This window comes from Hyperolius riggenbachi, chromosome 6, assembly GCF_040937935.1.
Source record: "Hyperolius riggenbachi isolate aHypRig1 chromosome 6, aHypRig1.pri, whole genome shotgun sequence".
Taxonomy (NCBI): Eukaryota; Metazoa; Chordata; class Amphibia; order Anura; family Hyperoliidae; genus Hyperolius; species Hyperolius riggenbachi.
In genome coordinates this window covers 366,796,476-366,813,506 of record NC_090651.1, presented here as the reverse complement: position 1 = coordinate 366,813,506, position 17,031 = coordinate 366,796,476, and the positions used below count along the sequence as shown (strand labels likewise).

The 17,031-nt window shown below is 48.0% G+C and overlaps 1 protein-coding gene across 1 annotated transcript in view; it reads right to left on the bottom strand.

Annotated features, from left to right (window-relative positions):
* NFKBID (NFKB inhibitor delta) overlaps positions 1-17,031 on the bottom strand; it is a 54,793-nt gene that overhangs the window by 12,823 nt on the left and 24,939 nt on the right. The window contains exons 4-10 of the mRNA XM_068242305.1: positions 16,411-16,490; positions 11,657-11,693; positions 8,128-8,318; positions 7,245-7,468; positions 4,532-4,637; positions 2,832-2,978; positions 842-899 (exon numbers count right to left, since the gene is read on the bottom strand). Coding sequence (XP_068098406.1) covers positions 842-899; positions 2,832-2,978; positions 4,532-4,637; positions 7,245-7,468; positions 8,128-8,318; positions 11,657-11,693; positions 16,411-16,490 — 843 coding nt within the window. The remainder of the gene's footprint in view (positions 1-841; positions 900-2,831; positions 2,979-4,531; positions 4,638-7,244; positions 7,469-8,127; positions 8,319-11,656; positions 11,694-16,410; positions 16,491-17,031) is intronic.

The following is a 17,031-nucleotide window of genomic DNA, read 5'->3' as shown; positions in this document are numbered from 1 at the left end:
TCAGCATGAAATAGAAGGAGAGACACAGTACCTGGCACCAAATGCAGCAGGGCAGACACACCGGAAATGGGAATCAGAGTGTGCACATCCGAAGTGTAGTTGAAATCCAATGGAGTAGAAGACAAAGATCGAGGCACCGCTTCTTTAAAATCCCTTTATTCCGGTTGGGGAAATAGCAGGTACATAGCGGTGGGGGTATCAGATGCCTGACAGCTGTTTCGCTGGATTAGACTAGCTTCTTCTGGTACAATCTGCCTCTGAAGAAGCTGGTCTAATCCAGTGAAACAGCTGTCAGGCATCTGATACCCCCACTGCTATGTACCTGCTATTTCCCCAACCGGAATAAAGGGATTTTAAAGAAGCGTTGCCTCGATCTTTGTCTTCTACTCCATTGGATTTCACTTAATTCAGCAGTACAAAATGATGGCAAAAAATGGATCATTCTTCAAGCCTAACTCCACCCACCTCTTTTATATCAGTTTTGAATAAAAGGAATGAGACTTGTACTCTCTGAATTTGATCAGTATCCCATCTCTCCTCTTCACCAAGGAGCATTTCACCGCAAAGATAGTTACATTTCTTCAGCAGAGACATAATAAGCAATGAAGACAACATTTTGGTTAGAGTGGCAGAGAAGGTACTTCTGAGGTTGTCTCCTTCCTTCGCTCGGGGACACCATTCCTGTTAATGGGACTGCATTAGAAGTGTTGGTGGTTCGAGGAACAAATTTGCCCCAGAACCTTCTCCACTCTGGTTAGGGGGTTAGAAAATGCAGACTCCATGGCTGGGACTGAATAGAGTCACTCAGCTGAACCACGAACATTGAGGTTATTCCACTCACCATCATAATTTCTGGCCTCTATATCAAAATTCTTTTCATGTTGGAGAGACTGGAAAACCTACCATAAAAGAAAGAGACAAAGATGGATGTTTTTATTTTTCAACAACAGCTATTAGAGATGTGAAATATTTATCCATAGCCTTATAGGGGAACTACAAGCTGTTACAAAATCTACAATACACACTGTTGATCCTCCACCAGTTCATCTTTCTGAAAAGGCTTTCAAACACCTTGAAGTACACCTGAAGCATGTTGGGAAAAAGTTAGATGCTTACCTCAGTAGTGGAAAGCCTCTAAATTATCCAGAAACAATGGTAATGACCGGGTCTCCATCTGTATTTAATGGCTATAAAAGCTCAATTTTATTGTAACACAGTGAAATGCACAACGTTTCGGCAATTGACAAAGGCCCGCGTGCCGAAACGTTGTGCATTTCACTGTGATACAATAAAATTGAGCTTTTATAGCCATTTAATCCAGGTGGAGACCCGGTCATTTCCATTGTTTGATACTTACCTTTGCACCCTACTAGGCTGAGTTGCTGACTGGTTGTTTCCTAGGTACCAAAAAAGTAACAATAGTGGTTGAGCGATTGGACAACCCATTATCGTGAATGATCTAGAAACTTCCCAGATCCTCCCACAGAAAAAAGGTTTCAGCAAAAAATCCCTCTAAACTTATTTGACTTGCGCCAGTTGAATACGTTTCTTCTGGCCATGCTCCTCCTGGCTGTGGATAAGCGGATCCTGACTGAGCATGTGTGATTAAGGTCCGTTGCATGCCCAGTAGAATGAAGCCCTTTGTGCACATTTTTTTCCTCTGTTCACAACCTCTTCCATTCTACTGGGCATGTGCAGACCTTATTCAAACATGCCCAGTCAGGATGTGCTCATCTGAGGCCGGGAGCGCTGCTGGAAGCAACTAAGTCAACTGGCATGAGTCTAATAAGTTTAGAGTTACTCCGTGCCGGAACCGTGGGGTGTAAGAGTATTCAGAACCCCTCTGGACCATCTAGCGGCTTCCCACTACCGGAATACGTATATGACTTTTATTTTTAACACACTTCAGGTATACTTCTTATACCCTTCAGCCATCTTCACTTCAGTCTAGCTCTAGCCGCCATGCATTAACTCAGCAGTAGGGGTGTTGTATGAGGTTGATCATGGATCCTGTACCATCATCTGTTGGACACAGGACTACACTTTCCATGACCCCTAGCAGTGACTGGTAGCTGCTAATATCCTCTTGGGCAAAGCTGAATCTTGATGACTGGGGTCAGCAGTTGAGATGGTCAGCAATGTTATGGTTCAGGTCTGAGCTAGTAATCAAGGTGTGATGGCTCTGAGGGATCTCTGCCTTAGGTGCTGGAGGGCCTTTTCCAAGTTTTGCAGGGCTGGTTCTAGGAACAATGGGGACCCGGGCAAAATTAGCCTCCTCCTCACCTCCTGATCCAAAACAGCATTAGGGACCATTTGTTGCAGCCAAATTTTGCCCTGGGGCCCCTGAGCCTACTGCCAAAGCCCCTCCCCCCAATGTAACTGTGCTCCCGGGGGCCACATGGCATCTCAATCTGTCCCGGTGGGCATGCTCCTCTGTCAGTCCGTGACTCCATGCACTCCCCAACTTCATCTACTTCTGGCCACATCTTCTCTGTAACCCGTGGCATGTTATTATGTAAGGAGGAGAGGCGGCCCAGTGAGGATGAAGACAGGAGTGCACTGAGCCATGGACTGACAGTGGAGCATTCCCAGCAGGACAGGTGAGATGCTCCTCTGTCTAAGTCATTGCAGAGGCCCCAGGGAGCACAGTTAAATTGGCGGGTGACCTGGGGGTAAATAAATTAGAGCTAAAACCCCAAAACAGGTTCTAATCACTTACTACACTACCAAAATTACAGAATATATACTGTATATACGGTATATATATTTTCTTTTTCTAAAACTGGGCTTTCATTTTTAAAAGGGCAGCTGGCAGAATTTTTTGAACTTACCCTGAGGACATTGGACAAGCCGTAGGTCCCGGCGACGTGTAGGGATGTCTGTCCCTTGCAGTCCGCAGCATTGACATCAGCGCCCAAAAAGAGGAGGTCATAGACGATCGCAGGCTGATTGGCTGCTACGGCCACCAGGAGAGGAGTCTGGATGGATGACAGGTGGATAGAATCAGTGAAAAGTACACTAATACATAATGTCAAAAGTTCATTAATACATAATGTTATGGGCAGAACGGTGGCTTAGTGGGCAGCACGGTGGCGTAGTGGGCAGCATGCCTTGCAGCACTGGGTCCAGGTTCAAATCTAAACCTGGGCAGTATCTGCATGGAGTTTGTATTTTCTCCCTGCGTGTTCTCCAGGCATTCCGGTTTCCTCCCACATCCCAAAAGCATACAGATAAATGAATTGGCTTCCCCCAATGTGGCCCTAGACTACAGTACATACATTACATGCTATAGACATATGTCTATGATAGGGATTACATTGTGAGCCCCTCTGAGGGACAGATAAGTGACAATGGGGTTGATTGACAAAGGTTACTTATTTTGCACCTTAAAGGCGGCCATACACTGGTCGATTTGCCATTAGATCGACCAGCTGACAGATCCCTATCTGATCGAATCTGATCAGAGAGGGATCGTATGGCTGCCTTTACTGCAAACAGATTGTGAATAGATTTCAGCCTGAAACCGATCACAATCTGTGGAGCCGCCGCTGCCACCTGTCCCCCCCCCCCCCCCCCCCGCGCATACATTACCTGACGCTGGCTCCCGGGCATCTTCTCCGCATCTTCTCCGCGCTGCACCCGCTCCATCCCGGCGCTTCCTGTGTCACTCCGTGACCAGGAAGTTCAAAAAGAGCGCCCTCTATTTGAACTTCCTGGTCACTGCAGTGACAGGAAGCGCCGGGATGGAGCGGGTGCAGCATGGAGAAGATGCGGAGAAGACGCCCGGGAGCCAGCGTCAGGTAATGTATACCTGATCGGATCGGCCGCCGCTAGCGACGCGCTCCCTACCCGCGGGCGATCTAGGGTAATTTCCCGCACGGCGCGATCGACGGACCGATCCGATTTCGGGAGGAAATCGGATCGGCGGGTGCGTTTAGTGCGAACGATTGGCAGCAGATTCGATCCCAGGATCGAATCTGCTGTCGAAACGGCCGCGAATCGGGCCAGTGTATGGCCACCTTAACTGTAAGGAGTGCTAATGCATGAGATAAGCAAATAAGGAGAGATAATTCATGAGATAAATAGATAAGGAGAGCTAGACCATGAGTTATGTCAAATAAGGAGAGCTAAACCATGAGTTATGTCAAATAAGGAGAGCTAAACCATGAGTTATGTCAAATAAGGAGAGTTTGATAAGAAGAGCTAAACCATGAGTTATGTCAAATAAGGAGAGATAAATTGTGAGTTAATAAATAGGGTGGGATAATTTAACAGAAAAGCTGTGTGAATCAGGCCCATTATACTCTGTAAAGTGCTGCAGAAGATGTCAGCGCTATATAAATACTGAATAATAATGTATTTTATTGTCAGAGAGATGTTAATCATTCTGGTACGAATGCAGATTCAATGCACACTATGCAGTGCCTAGGACCTGGTAGGTAGCGAGGGGCCTCCTCTGAGTCAGCAGAAAGAACCAAAGCTTCCTCCTTGCCTTGATCCTATTTTGCCTGAACCTATTTCTGCATCTCACCTTCCCCTTATGCTCCTTGGCATCCAGCTGGCTGTAGTGCAGGAATCGCTCGGCGGCGGCGTACGTCAGAGACCGCAGCCCTTTCACCGCGCACAGGTGGAGGATTCTGAATGGTAAAGATGGAAGACACAATTACATTAAAGGAAAACGAGCTATAGAATGATTTTTATTGCCTGAAACCGAAAAGAAAAACAACTCATAATACAAATGTCTTCAAGTGTTCCTGCAGTGAACAAAGTGCCCTGAATCAGAGCCGGATCATCTACAAGGAAATCCTAGGCAGATGCCTAGGACGTGGAGAAAGTCGAGGGGCCTGGTGAATGCTAGCCTCCACCAAATCTTACTAAAAAAAGCCAGGTGACCATCAGCAGTGGTGGGTAAAAACTGCTATCTTGCCTAGAGCCCCATTCCATCCTAATCCGTTTCTTAATCCATTTTTATTGTTGGCTTAACCCTCTCAAAAGCAGGGGCATTGCTAGCCCCAAAGATCAGTGGCACGTGCCCCGTATCTATTCTGGGGTGCCCCGGATGTCCCCCAGGCAGAGTCAGATGTGGTGCCTTAATGGTGGGCATGCTGGGAGCTGTGGTGCATCAATCGGGGAGTATGCTGGGTGCTGTTGTGCCTCTATGTGGGCAAACTGGGTGCTGTGGTGCCATGCTGAGTGCTGTGATGCCTTAATGGGGGCATGCTGGGTTTTGTGGTTCTTCTTTGGGGGCATGCTGGGAGTTGTGGTGCCTCAGTGAGAGGCCCGTGGGAGCATGGGAGGGGGGGTCACTAGAAGGTCAGGGAATGCTATGGGGGGACTGGCAGCAGGCCAGCCCACCCAGCAGAAAGCCAGACCAGCCAGCACAGAAGCCAGATAACTCTGCCTAGTTATGTTTAAAGAGAACCAGAGACGAAGCACCCTCATGTATTTTATTACATTTATCAGTGGGAACATGACAGTAAACACCTACCCTGCTTTTAGTTTTATTCTTCTCAGTCTAATCTATCTGTTATCAACTGTGATAAGAATCCACTGACTGATTCAGTCTAGGTTTGGAATCATTATAGCTGAGTCACTCTTCTGTGGAGTCTTTTCAAGCCCAAACCTGCCCCTTTGGGCAGGCGAGGAAAGCCCAGCAGAGACTATTCTTCCTCCGCCAACTGAGGAAGTTCGGCATGGACCAAAAACTGCTGACGAGTTTCTACTCAGCCACCATCGAATCCGTCATCTGTTCTTCTATCCTCGTCTGGTACGCTGGCTCCTCTGCCAGCGGCAGACACAAGTTACAGAGAGTCATCAGATCAGCGGAAAGGATCATCGGAAAACCACTTCCCCCACTGGACCTACTCTTCGACACCAGACTACGCTCCAGAGCCTTGCGGATCGCAAATGATCCTTCGCACCCAGGCTCCCGCTTCTTCTGTCGTCTCCGTTCAGGCCAGAGGTGTCGGGCCATCTACACCAGGACCTCAGTGCACAGGAACAGCTTCTTCCCCTCAGCTGTCAAATCACTGAACTCACTGGACTCGCTCCCATCCCCCACAACCGAAAGAAGAGCGGCCCCTCCCTAGGCCGCTTGCTTCACTAGCTAGAATAGTCTTTTAAGCATGCCTGCACTGCAGAACTCTCTTTTTGGAAATGGCTGCTTATGTAATTACTGTACCGTATTGTATTTGTTTTTGATGTATTGCTATCTCTGGTGTGTGTCATTTTACTGTTTCTATGCCCTGCTTATGCCAAGCCCAATTCCGGGCATGACCCAGTCGTGCTTGGCGGAAAATAAATTCAGATTCTGATTCTGATTCTGATTCCTGGCCCCCTACTCAGAGCTGTTGACATGGGAGGGGCTGCTGCTGCCGAGAAAGAAGCTCTGACACACACAAGTGTATCTGTGTGCACTGTGCATCCAGTCATTATCTACTGTATGCAGTTTCATTTCTATGAGAGACACTTCCTACAGGCAGCCACACAGCATACCAGAATAATAGTTGAAAGCAGACAGATGAAAGGCTGCAGCAGCCCTGCTTGGCTATAGTCTCATAGAGGCTAGACAGCACATCCAGAACAACTCATAACCTGGAAGCAGAACAGGTATGAGCCGGCTGCCATATTGGATATTTCCTGGAGCAATAATGGATAAAAAACACTCAAAAAGGCACACCAGAGTGGCGAAATTATCAGGTAGAGCATTTATTCTTTACAAGCTATCAACTGATATGTTTATTTTGTGTGAATCGTTCATCTCTGCCTGGTTCCCTTTAAGTGACACTGCCTATTTGTGTGATATGCTGCAATTTTTTTTTTTGTATTAATGGAGAGGGGGCTTCATCCAACATTTTGCTGAGCAGGCCTACTTAGACCGCTGTTAAGTTCATGTAAACTTTGCTCCACCCATGACCACTCCCACATTCTGGTGCCACACCCATTTACCATCTGGAGTGCCCAAAGGTGCCCCAGATATCTTAGGATCCTAGCAACGCCCCTGCTCAAAAGGCTTGATTCTCAAAAACTTACCACGCTAAGCAGCGTGGGTTAAACCACTGAGGTCAAGTGTGGTCCTGTTGCGTCGCGCGCTCCTTTGAAGTGTGCAATGGAATTTAGTGCGACCTTTCCCTACTTCAGCTTACCAAAAAGACAGCAAGGGATTCTCAAGTCTACTACTTTGCCTAGACCCCATTACATGTTCATTTAAATCTCTGCTCCTCCCCCACCCCCTGCGCACTTACGTGTCACCGTCTTCATCCCGGAGCAGCAGCTGTTCTGGGCTGAGGTTCTGGAGGCGGAGTCTGGCGTCCTCCAAGTCTCCTGGCATCAGCTCTGAGACCGCAGCTCCCAGAATGCCCATATAGGGGTCGGCAGCGGCGGCCGTACACGGGCCTGAAATCTGTGCCAGCCCGGTGGAATCGGGGGTAAAAGTGGGCAAATAAGAAGCGTGTGAGGTAGAAACAGCCTAGAAAAAAGACCCAAAAATGCAGTTATTGCCATTGTCGCTTTGCAGCATAACTAAGTTTACCAAATCAAATTGTTTTGTGTAGAGATGGATTGCGGTTTAATAGGGCCCTAGGCTAGATAGCAGGCTCTGCTTGAACACTCATCAAGTGCTGTCATCGATATGCATCCCACTGATCAGACTGCAAAATCACTCGAAGTATGGCCAGCATTCGTTCTGATGCTGCGGAGGTGATTACATTGTCTTTTGTTTACATTTACTTACCAGCCACAATTGATAAACATTCCTAGCAGTGCTGAAACTTGCCTGCACACATGGCAGAAGCACAGAGAGAGAGATGTGCAAAGATCATTAGATAGATAGTAATATATAAATACAGCAGCTATGCAATAAAATGCAATGGCAGCTTTCAGAACTGATAAACTGTACTTTGGGAACTTGCAATTTGTGAACAGACAATAATAGTAACGCAAATATGATAACTGTCCGGGTAATAAAAAAAAAAGTACATACATTTTTACTGAATTTTATATCAGAGTTTTATCCCACTTTAAAAAATGGAATGCCAATATCTTTAGTTGATGTGCGTGTGTAAAGCCCCAATACTTTTATCAATATAGTGTAGATAAAGAGACTGATAAGTAGATAGTTTTTCCTACCGTCAGGTGTGGCTCTAGGGACTGAGATGAGGCCCTTCCTGTCTCGTATCTCCCATCATGACTGTATAGCACAGCAGGCCTCGGCATGTAGAGGTCGTCCAGAGGGGAGAAGGCGTAGTGACTGACTGGTCTTGGGAAGCCGTGACATTCATCTTGCTGCTGGTGGACAAACTGGGAGGAGCTAATGGCACCTGGGATGGAACAAAGGGTCAGCATGTAAAATGTGACTCTTACAACATTATCCCTAAACCTAACCTGCCCTTCAGTACCCCCAGCACTAACCTGTACCCCACCTTTAAGGCGGCATTTCCACACAGGTGTTGTAATCTGCATGCAATGGCATCGCAGGGTTTTCGAATGTGTTTTTTCCCTGCATTACAAAAATGCATGAAACTTTGTATGCATTTTAATGCGAATTTTCGCATGCATATTTTTGGGGATTTCGTGATTTCTGCCTAGGAACAGCTGGTTACCTACTTATAATCATGTTATAACTTTCGTAATGTAATGTGATTTTCTGGCCAGAAGAATTAATAGAAATGCGGTCCTATGTGGCGCCATTGGAATACATTGATTGTGAATTGCATGCATTCGTATGTGTTGTGCGGAAAATGCTATCATCTAATATACAAAATGCCATCATTCTGTCTTATTACTCCTAGACACTTTAACTCTTTTGCCAGTGCCTGTCCTGACCATGTCAGTCACCAAATCTGAGGAGGCATAGCAGCACAGGACACTGATAGGTGCAAGATGCAGGGAGGAGGCATGGCAGCACAGGGACACTGTTAGGTGCAGGCTGGAGGGAGGAGGCATGGCAGCACAGGGACACTGATAGGTGCAGGCTGGAAGGAGGAGGCATGGCAGCACAGGACACTGATAGGTGCAGGCTGGAAGGAGGAGGCATGGCAGCACAGGGACACTGATAGGTGCAGGCTGGAAGGATGAGGCATGGCAGCACAAGACACTGATAGGTGCAGGCTGGAGGGAGGAGGCATGGCAGCACAGGACACTGATAGGTGCAGGCTGGAAGGATGAGGCATGGCAGCACAAGACACTGATAGGTGCAGGCTGGAAGGATGAGGCATGCAGCACAAGACACTGATAGGTGCAGGCTGGAGGGAGGAGGCATGGCAGCACAGGGACACTGATAGGTGCAGGCTGGAGGGAGGAGGCATGGCAGCACAGGGACACTGATAGGTGCAGGCTGGAAGGAGGAGGCATGGCAGCACAGGACACTGATAGGTGCAGGCTGGAAGGAGGAGGCATGGCAGCACAGGGACACTGATAGGTGCAGGCTGGAAGGATGAGGCATGGCAGCACAAGACACTGATAGGTGCAGGCTGGAGGGAGGAGGCATGGCAGCACAGGACACTGATAGGTGCAGGCTGGAAGGATGAGGCATGGCAGCACAAGACACTGATAGGTGCAGGCTGGAAGGATGAGGCATGCAGCACAAGACACTGATAGGTGCAGGCTGGAGGGAGGAGGCATGGCAGCACAGGGACACTGATAGGTGCAGGCTGGAAGGAGGAGGCATGGCAGCACAAGACACTGATAGGTGCAGGCTGGAAGGATGAGGCATGGCAGCACAGGGACACTGATAGGTGCAGGCTGGAGGGAGGAGGCATGGCAGCACAGGGACACTGATAGGTGCAGGCTGGAAGGAGGAGACATGGCAGCACAGGACACTGATAGGTGCAGGCTGGAAGGAGGAGGCATGGCAGCACAGGGACACTGATAGGTGCAGGCTGGAAGGAGGAGGCATGGCAGCACAGGACACTGATAGGTGCAGGCTGGAAGGATGAGGCATGGCAGCACAAGACACTGATAGGTGCAGGCTGGAAGGATGAGGCATGGCAGCACAAGACACTGATAGGTGCAGGCTGGAGGGAGGAGGCATGGCAGCACAGGACACTGATAGGTGCAGGCTGGAAGGATGAGGCATGGCAGCACAAGACACTGATAGGTGCAGGCTGGAAGGAGGAGGCATGGCAGCACAGGACACTGATAGGTGCAGGCTGGAAGGATGAGGCATGGCAGCACAGGACACTGATAGGTGTAGGCTGGAAGGAGGGGGCATGGCAGCAAAGGACACTGATAGGAGCAGGCTAGAAGGAGATGGCATGGCAGCACAGGACACTGATAGGTGCAGGCTGGAAGGAGGAGGCATGGTAGCACAGGACACTGATAGGTGCAGGCTGGAAGGAGGCGGTATGGCAGCACAGGACACTGATAGGTGCAGGCTGGAAGGAGGGGGCATGGCAGCAAAGGACACTGATAGGTGCAGGCTGGAGGGAGGAGGCATGGCAGCACAGGGACACTGATAGGTGCAGGCTGGAGGGAGGAGGCATGGCAGCACAAGACACTGATAGGTGCAGGCTGGAAGGATGAGGCATGGCAGCACAGGGACACTGATAGGTGCAGGCTGGAGGGAGGAGGCATGGCAGCACAGGGACACTGATAGGTGCAGGCTGGAAGGAGGAGACATGGCAGCACAGGACACTGATAGGTGCAGGCTGGAAGGAGGAGGCATGGCAGCACAGGGACACTGATAGGTGCAGGCTGGAAGGAGGGGGCATGACAGCAAAGGACACTGATAGGTGCAGGCTGGAAGGAGGAGGCATGGCAGCACAAGGACACTGATAGGTGCAGGCTGGAAGGAGGAGGCATGGCAGCACAGGACACTGATAGGTGCAGGCTGGAAGGATGAGGCATGGCAGCACAAGGACACTGATAGATGCAGGCTGGAAGGAGGAGGCATGGCAGCACAGAGACACTGATAGGAGCAGGCTAGAAGGAGATGGCATGGCAGCACAGGACACTGATAGGTGCAGGCTGGAAGGAGGGGGCATGGCAGCAAAGGACACTGATAGGTGCAGGCTGGAAGGAGGAGGCATGGCAGCACAGGACACTGATAGCTGCAGGCCGGAAGGAGGAGGCATGGCAGCACAGGACACTGATAGGTGCAGGCTGGAAGGAGGAGGCATGGCAGCACAGGACACTGATAGGTGCAGGCTGGAAGGATGAGGCATGGCAGCACAAGGACACTGATAGATGCAGGCTGGAAGGAGGAGGCATGGCAGCACAGAGACACTGATAGGAGCAGGCTAGAAGGAGATGGCATGGCAGCACAGGACACTGATAGGTGCAGGCTGGAAGGAGGGGGCATGGCAGCACAGGACACTGATAGGTGCAGGCTGGAAGGAGGCGGTATGGCACCACAGGACACTGATAGGTGCAGGCTGGAAGGAGGGGGCATGGCAGCAAAGGACACTGATAGGTGCAGGCTGGAAGGAGGAGGCATGGCAGCACAGGGACACTGATAGGTGCAGGCTGGAAGGAGGGGGCATGGCAGCAAAGGACACTGATAGGTGCAGGCTGGAAGGAGGCGGTATGGCAGCACAGGGACACTGATAGGTGCAGGCTGGAAGGAGGCGGTATGGCATGGAAAATGTATACAAATACCATTGTCTGGAGAAATGAGAACCCTTACATAATAATTCAGCACCGAGAACCAGATATTTACCTGTATCCTGATTATATTCCACCAATGAAGCTGGGATCTTAAAAAAAATGAAGAAAAAAAAAATATGAGAAGCTGAATAAAGGAAGCGCAGGTGTTATTCGGGGAGGTAATCAGATACATATTAGCAGATTGTAGCTTATTTTTAGGAAGAAGTAATTGTTCAAGAATCTTAAAGAGACTCTGTAACAAAATTTTCCAGCCTTAGTTCTTCTATCCTATAAGTTCCTATGCCTTTTCTAATGTGCTCTGGCTTACTGCAGCCTTTCCTAATTGCACTGTCTCTGTAATAAATCGTATCTCCTTTCCTCTGTCCAGTCTGTCGGGCTAAGGCTTGAATGTGTGGAATGTGCAGGGCTGCTTGTGATTGGATAGAAGCGATACACACCCTCTGCAGGCCCCCTGCACACTCTGTATGACTCACACACTCTGTTTATGTGAGCCTATCACAAGCTGGTTAGTTTGTTTGTAAACACTGCCTAAAACTGTTAATTACAAGCCAGGATTGCAGCAGAGAGTGGCAGAAACAGCACAGAGGGGCACAGGAGAAAATAAGGAATAGAATGGTATGCTTTTTAGTGTAAGAATATTAGAGTACAGATTCTCTTTAAACCTCTTGGATTGATGATTGGCCATTTCCTCTTATAGCCCAAATCTCATGACTTGTGTCTTTTTCATGCCTTATCATAAGTTTTAGGCACTTTTAAAAAATAGAATGACCTACACAGTGAATAACTACACCATCAAGACTTAAAGAGAACCCGAGGTGGGTTTTAAAAATCCTAATTGCACACAGAGGCTGGGTCTGCATATAATGCCCAGCCTCTGTTACTATATTGTTCACCCCCAGACCCCCCTCCCCCCCCCTGCGCTCTGCTGGCCGTTATAAATCAAACCGCTGTGCTAACGACACGCAGCGTGTCGCTAGCAGGCTGTGTACATGGCCACTGTCTCTCTCTCTGCCGCTATCCCGCCTCCTCTATATCGCCGCTCCCCGCCTGCGTCCCTTCCCTCCCCGCTGATTGGAGGGAAGGGACGCAGGTGGGGAGCGGCGATATGGAGGAGCGGGGGAGCGGCAGAGAGTGACAGTCTGCAGGTAAATAGCCTGCTAGCGACACGCTGCGTGTCGAACCATATAGTAACAGTCTTAAGTTCTGCTTTAAAGAGAACCCGAGGTGGGTTTTAAAAATCCTAATTGCACACAGAGGCTGGGTCTGCTTATAATGCCCAGCCTCTGTTACTATATTGTTCTCCCCCAGACCCCCCTGCTCTCTGCTATCCCCCATAAATCAAACCGCCGTGCTAGCGACATGCAGCGTGTCGATAGCAGGCTATTTACCTGCAGACTGTCACTCTCCGCCGCTCCCCCGCCTCCTCCATATCGCCGCTCCCCACCTGCGTCCCTTCCCTCCAATCAGCGGAGAGAGAAGGAACACAGGCGGGGAGTGGCGATATAGAGGAGGCGGGAGAGCGGTAGAGAGTGACAGTGGCCATGTAAACAGCCTGCTAGCGACACGCTGCATGTCGCTAGCACGGCGGTTTGATTTATAAGGGCCAGCAGAGCACAGGGGGGGGGGGGGGGGGGGTCATGCCTAGTAACAGAGGCTGGGCATGATATCCAGACCCAGCCTCTGTGTGCAATTTGGATTTTTAAAACCCACCTCGGGTTCTCTTTAAAGCAGACTTAAGACTCCCTAAAAAAAGAGGATCGCCTCAGTCACAAACAATTTTGTATAAAGTTATAAACAACTAACAGCAGCAGTGTCATCCTCTTTCTCCAATACTGTGGATCATTTCATTGTGATAAGTAGTGATAAAGTTATTGATGAATGAAAGGAGAGGAGCGCTGAAATGTGAAGATTGCTGTGGTCCATAAGGGGAATTCCCTTAGTGGGGAACTGGTTAAATAAAAAAAAAATCTGCATTTCATTTAAATACAGTAAATATGTCAACTGTACAGGAGAGGGGCTTTTATGAAATGTTAGCTCAGCTTCACTGTGTTTCGATTTTGAAACGTCTACAAGCACTGAGCTTTATGTGTTAGTTTTGTTTTCGATATGAAGCGTAGAATAATGGGAGCGTTTGAGGGGGGAGACTGCGACGACTTCCTGCCAGATTTATGTTTTGGTTGTGTTTTCGCACCTGTTTTTGTCTTTCATGCTTGGCAAGGCTGAGTAGTACTTTATACCTCATGATACTACAGTGCACATATTATATAGAGTCAAGGTCATGGTCTAATGATCTCTCAGCCTACAGATTACTACTAGTGTACATACGTCATCCAACATACTTAGCCTGGATTTTTTTAAAACTGTTTACTATTTGCTAGAAAAAGTTGCCAAACCAAAACACACCCCTGAAGTCAGAGCGCACACTGGCCTCAATTCTGGTAGGGTTTTCGAGCAAGTTAACGCATATATGGTAACTTACAGCATGCGGTCATGACATTTAGTAATCCTGGTAGGTTTTAGTCATGTTAACTTCATGCGGCAAATTTTAGTCATGTATTACCGCACGCAGTAAATTATGCGGTAATTTGTGCGGTAATTTGCATTAATTTTACCGAAAATCGCTGTTCTCATGGAAATTAGGGGGAATGTTATCATATCATTTACCGATCCGTTTACGACCTGCCTGTACCTGGTTTGTGCGCATGTTACAGTTTTTAGTGGAGTTCCTATTCAGGCTGTGTAATAGAAAAGAACAGTAGAAATAAAATTCCAAATATTTACTGGATTTTTTTTTTATAAGGGATGCCTATAACTATACTTTCTATAGGTTGCTACATAATCAAATACACCCCCCCCCCCCCCCCCCCAAAAAAAAAAAAAAAATCTTCCAAAGACTACTATCCTAACTTATGGACGACAATTAAACCGCTGAAATACCTCATGTTTTACCTCACTTTATGCATTTACTGCACAATTTGTATCACATGTTTTGCCACATGTTCGGGAATGCAGAAAAATCTTTCAGAATTGCTTAAAAAAAGAGGAAAATACCACATGAGGCGGGGCTGGATTTACCGTAAGGCACCGCAGGCATGTGCCTACAGGCGCCGCCGCGCCGGATGATGGAAAGGAAGCTCACTCTTCTCTCCAAGTGCCTCCCTCCCTCCTGACCTATGCAGAGTCCTGATGAGAGTGCAAAATAAAGGTTACTCACACAGCTTTCAGCATTCCACTGACGAGCTCTCCCTTCAGTCGGGGGAACCACTAGCTACCTAATAGTTGGAGACATGTCTAGCTACTGAGGGGACATCTGGCTACCTAATACTAAACTAAGGGCACCTGTGAGGGGCAAAGGAAGTAGGGGAGAAGTGAAGCTACCTATGACGGGCAAAGAAAGTAAGGGAGAGGGGAAAGCCAGCACACTTACGGTGCTGGCTGGGCGGGGTTTGTAGGTCCATGGAGGGACACCTGTGCCTATAGGCTCCTGTGAGGTAAATCCGGGCCTGGCATGAGGTATTTACTGCTAAAAAAATATTTACCGCACATAGCTACCAAAATTGAGGCTATTGTGAGTTAAGTGAACCAGAGACGAAGCACCCTCGTGTATTTTATCATATATATCAGTGGGAGCATTAGAGAAAACACCTACCCTGCTCTCTGTTTCATTATTTACTGTTCAGATTGCTTCTTATCAACCCAGATTAAATCCTGACTGAGCATTCAGTCTGGCTTTGCTATAATGACTCAGCTATAATGATTGCTGAGCAGAGCCACAAGAGGGCAGGCTTGGGCTTGAAAAGAAAGCACAGAAGACAGACTCAGCTATAATGATTCCTGTCCAAAGCCAGACTGAATTCTCAGTCGGGGATTTTATCACGGCTGATAAGAAGCAGGCTAAGCAGTGAAGAATGGAACAGAGAGCAGGGTAGGTGTTTTCTCTAATGTTCCCACTGATATACATGGTAAAATACATGAGGGTACTTCATCTCTGGTTCCCTTTAAGCCCACGGTGGTCTAGATTCCCTGCTGCTGACCTTCTTCCTGCAGCTCATTGACTTCGGAGTCCAGCCTGTTTCCCATTCCCAACATCTACATTTATTTGGTGTAATACTTTTTTTGGATACTACAAGGAAGACTTTTGATTTTAGCATAAGTTATATGGGAATTTGTTTTTTTTGTACATGGTCCTTATGGATTAGATTTCACATCATACCTACATGGGAGATAGTATTATAGGAACCATCTAGAATACCCTGAGAAATCCATTCTCCTGCCAGTCCCCCACTTTCAGTGAATGGAGGTCGGTACTAAATACGGTGGAGTAACAATGTCCCTCAGTGATAGCAGGGAGGGAGGGGGATGGGCCAAGGGTCAGGGAGGCCCACTCTACTCTTACACTTCAGTCCTTTAAAGTGGACCTGAACTCCTGCACAGGACATAAGGAAAGAACAGAGAAATGCACCCTGTATGTATTTAGAGAGTTCGGCTGGGACAGCTCAGGAATCTCTGCCTCGGCACAGCAGCTAATATGTAAACACAGGATGTTGACCCTATGTCTGCTTCCATGAAAGCAGGAAGTGGACACTCTGCAGATTTATTGCAGGACTTGTATCAGCTGTAACAAAGAAATGTTTTTTCTTTAAAGGTTATTATGATGTTGCTTATCTTTTAGAGCTGAGAGGTAGTTCTGAGTTCAGGTCAACTTTAATTATTATTAATGCCTCAGTGACCATCTCTACTTGTTATCTCTACCATCTCCCTCACCCCCCCCCCCCCCCCCCGCCACGCGTTGCTCTCAGAACTCACCTGGCCAACGCCGTGCTGCTGACGTTTCTGCTCTAGTAGTTTTTTAACCGTCTGTGAAGGGGAACAGAAGGACCTGCAGTCTGCAAGATAACCAGAAGGGGGAGACAAAGTTCACTTATTTAGGCAGAAATAAAGCATATCGGCAAAAATGTGGCAAGTGACACCATAAGACAATTTCAGGGCATCAGCTATCAAAACTAGCCTGTCTTTTCAGGAAATAACAGCTGCTTCTTAAAAAGGCCCTGTAGTGACATATAGTAGCATGGAGTAAAGAGGCCCTGTAGTGACATACAGTAGCATGGAGTAAAGAGGCCCTGTAGTGACATACAGTAGAATGCAGTAAAGAGGCCCTGTAGTAACATATAGTAGAATTGAGTAAAGAGGCCCTGTAGTGATATATAGTAGAGTGCAGTAAAGAGGCCCTGTAGTGACATCAAGTAGCATGGAGTAAAGTGGCCCTGTAGTGACATATAGTAGAATGCAGTAAAGAGGCCCTGTAGTAACATATAGTAGAATGCAGTAAAGAGGCCCTGTAGTTACATATAGTAGAATGCAGTAAAGAGGCCCTGTAGTAACATATAGTAGAATGCAGTAAGAGGCCCTGTAGTAACATATAGTAGA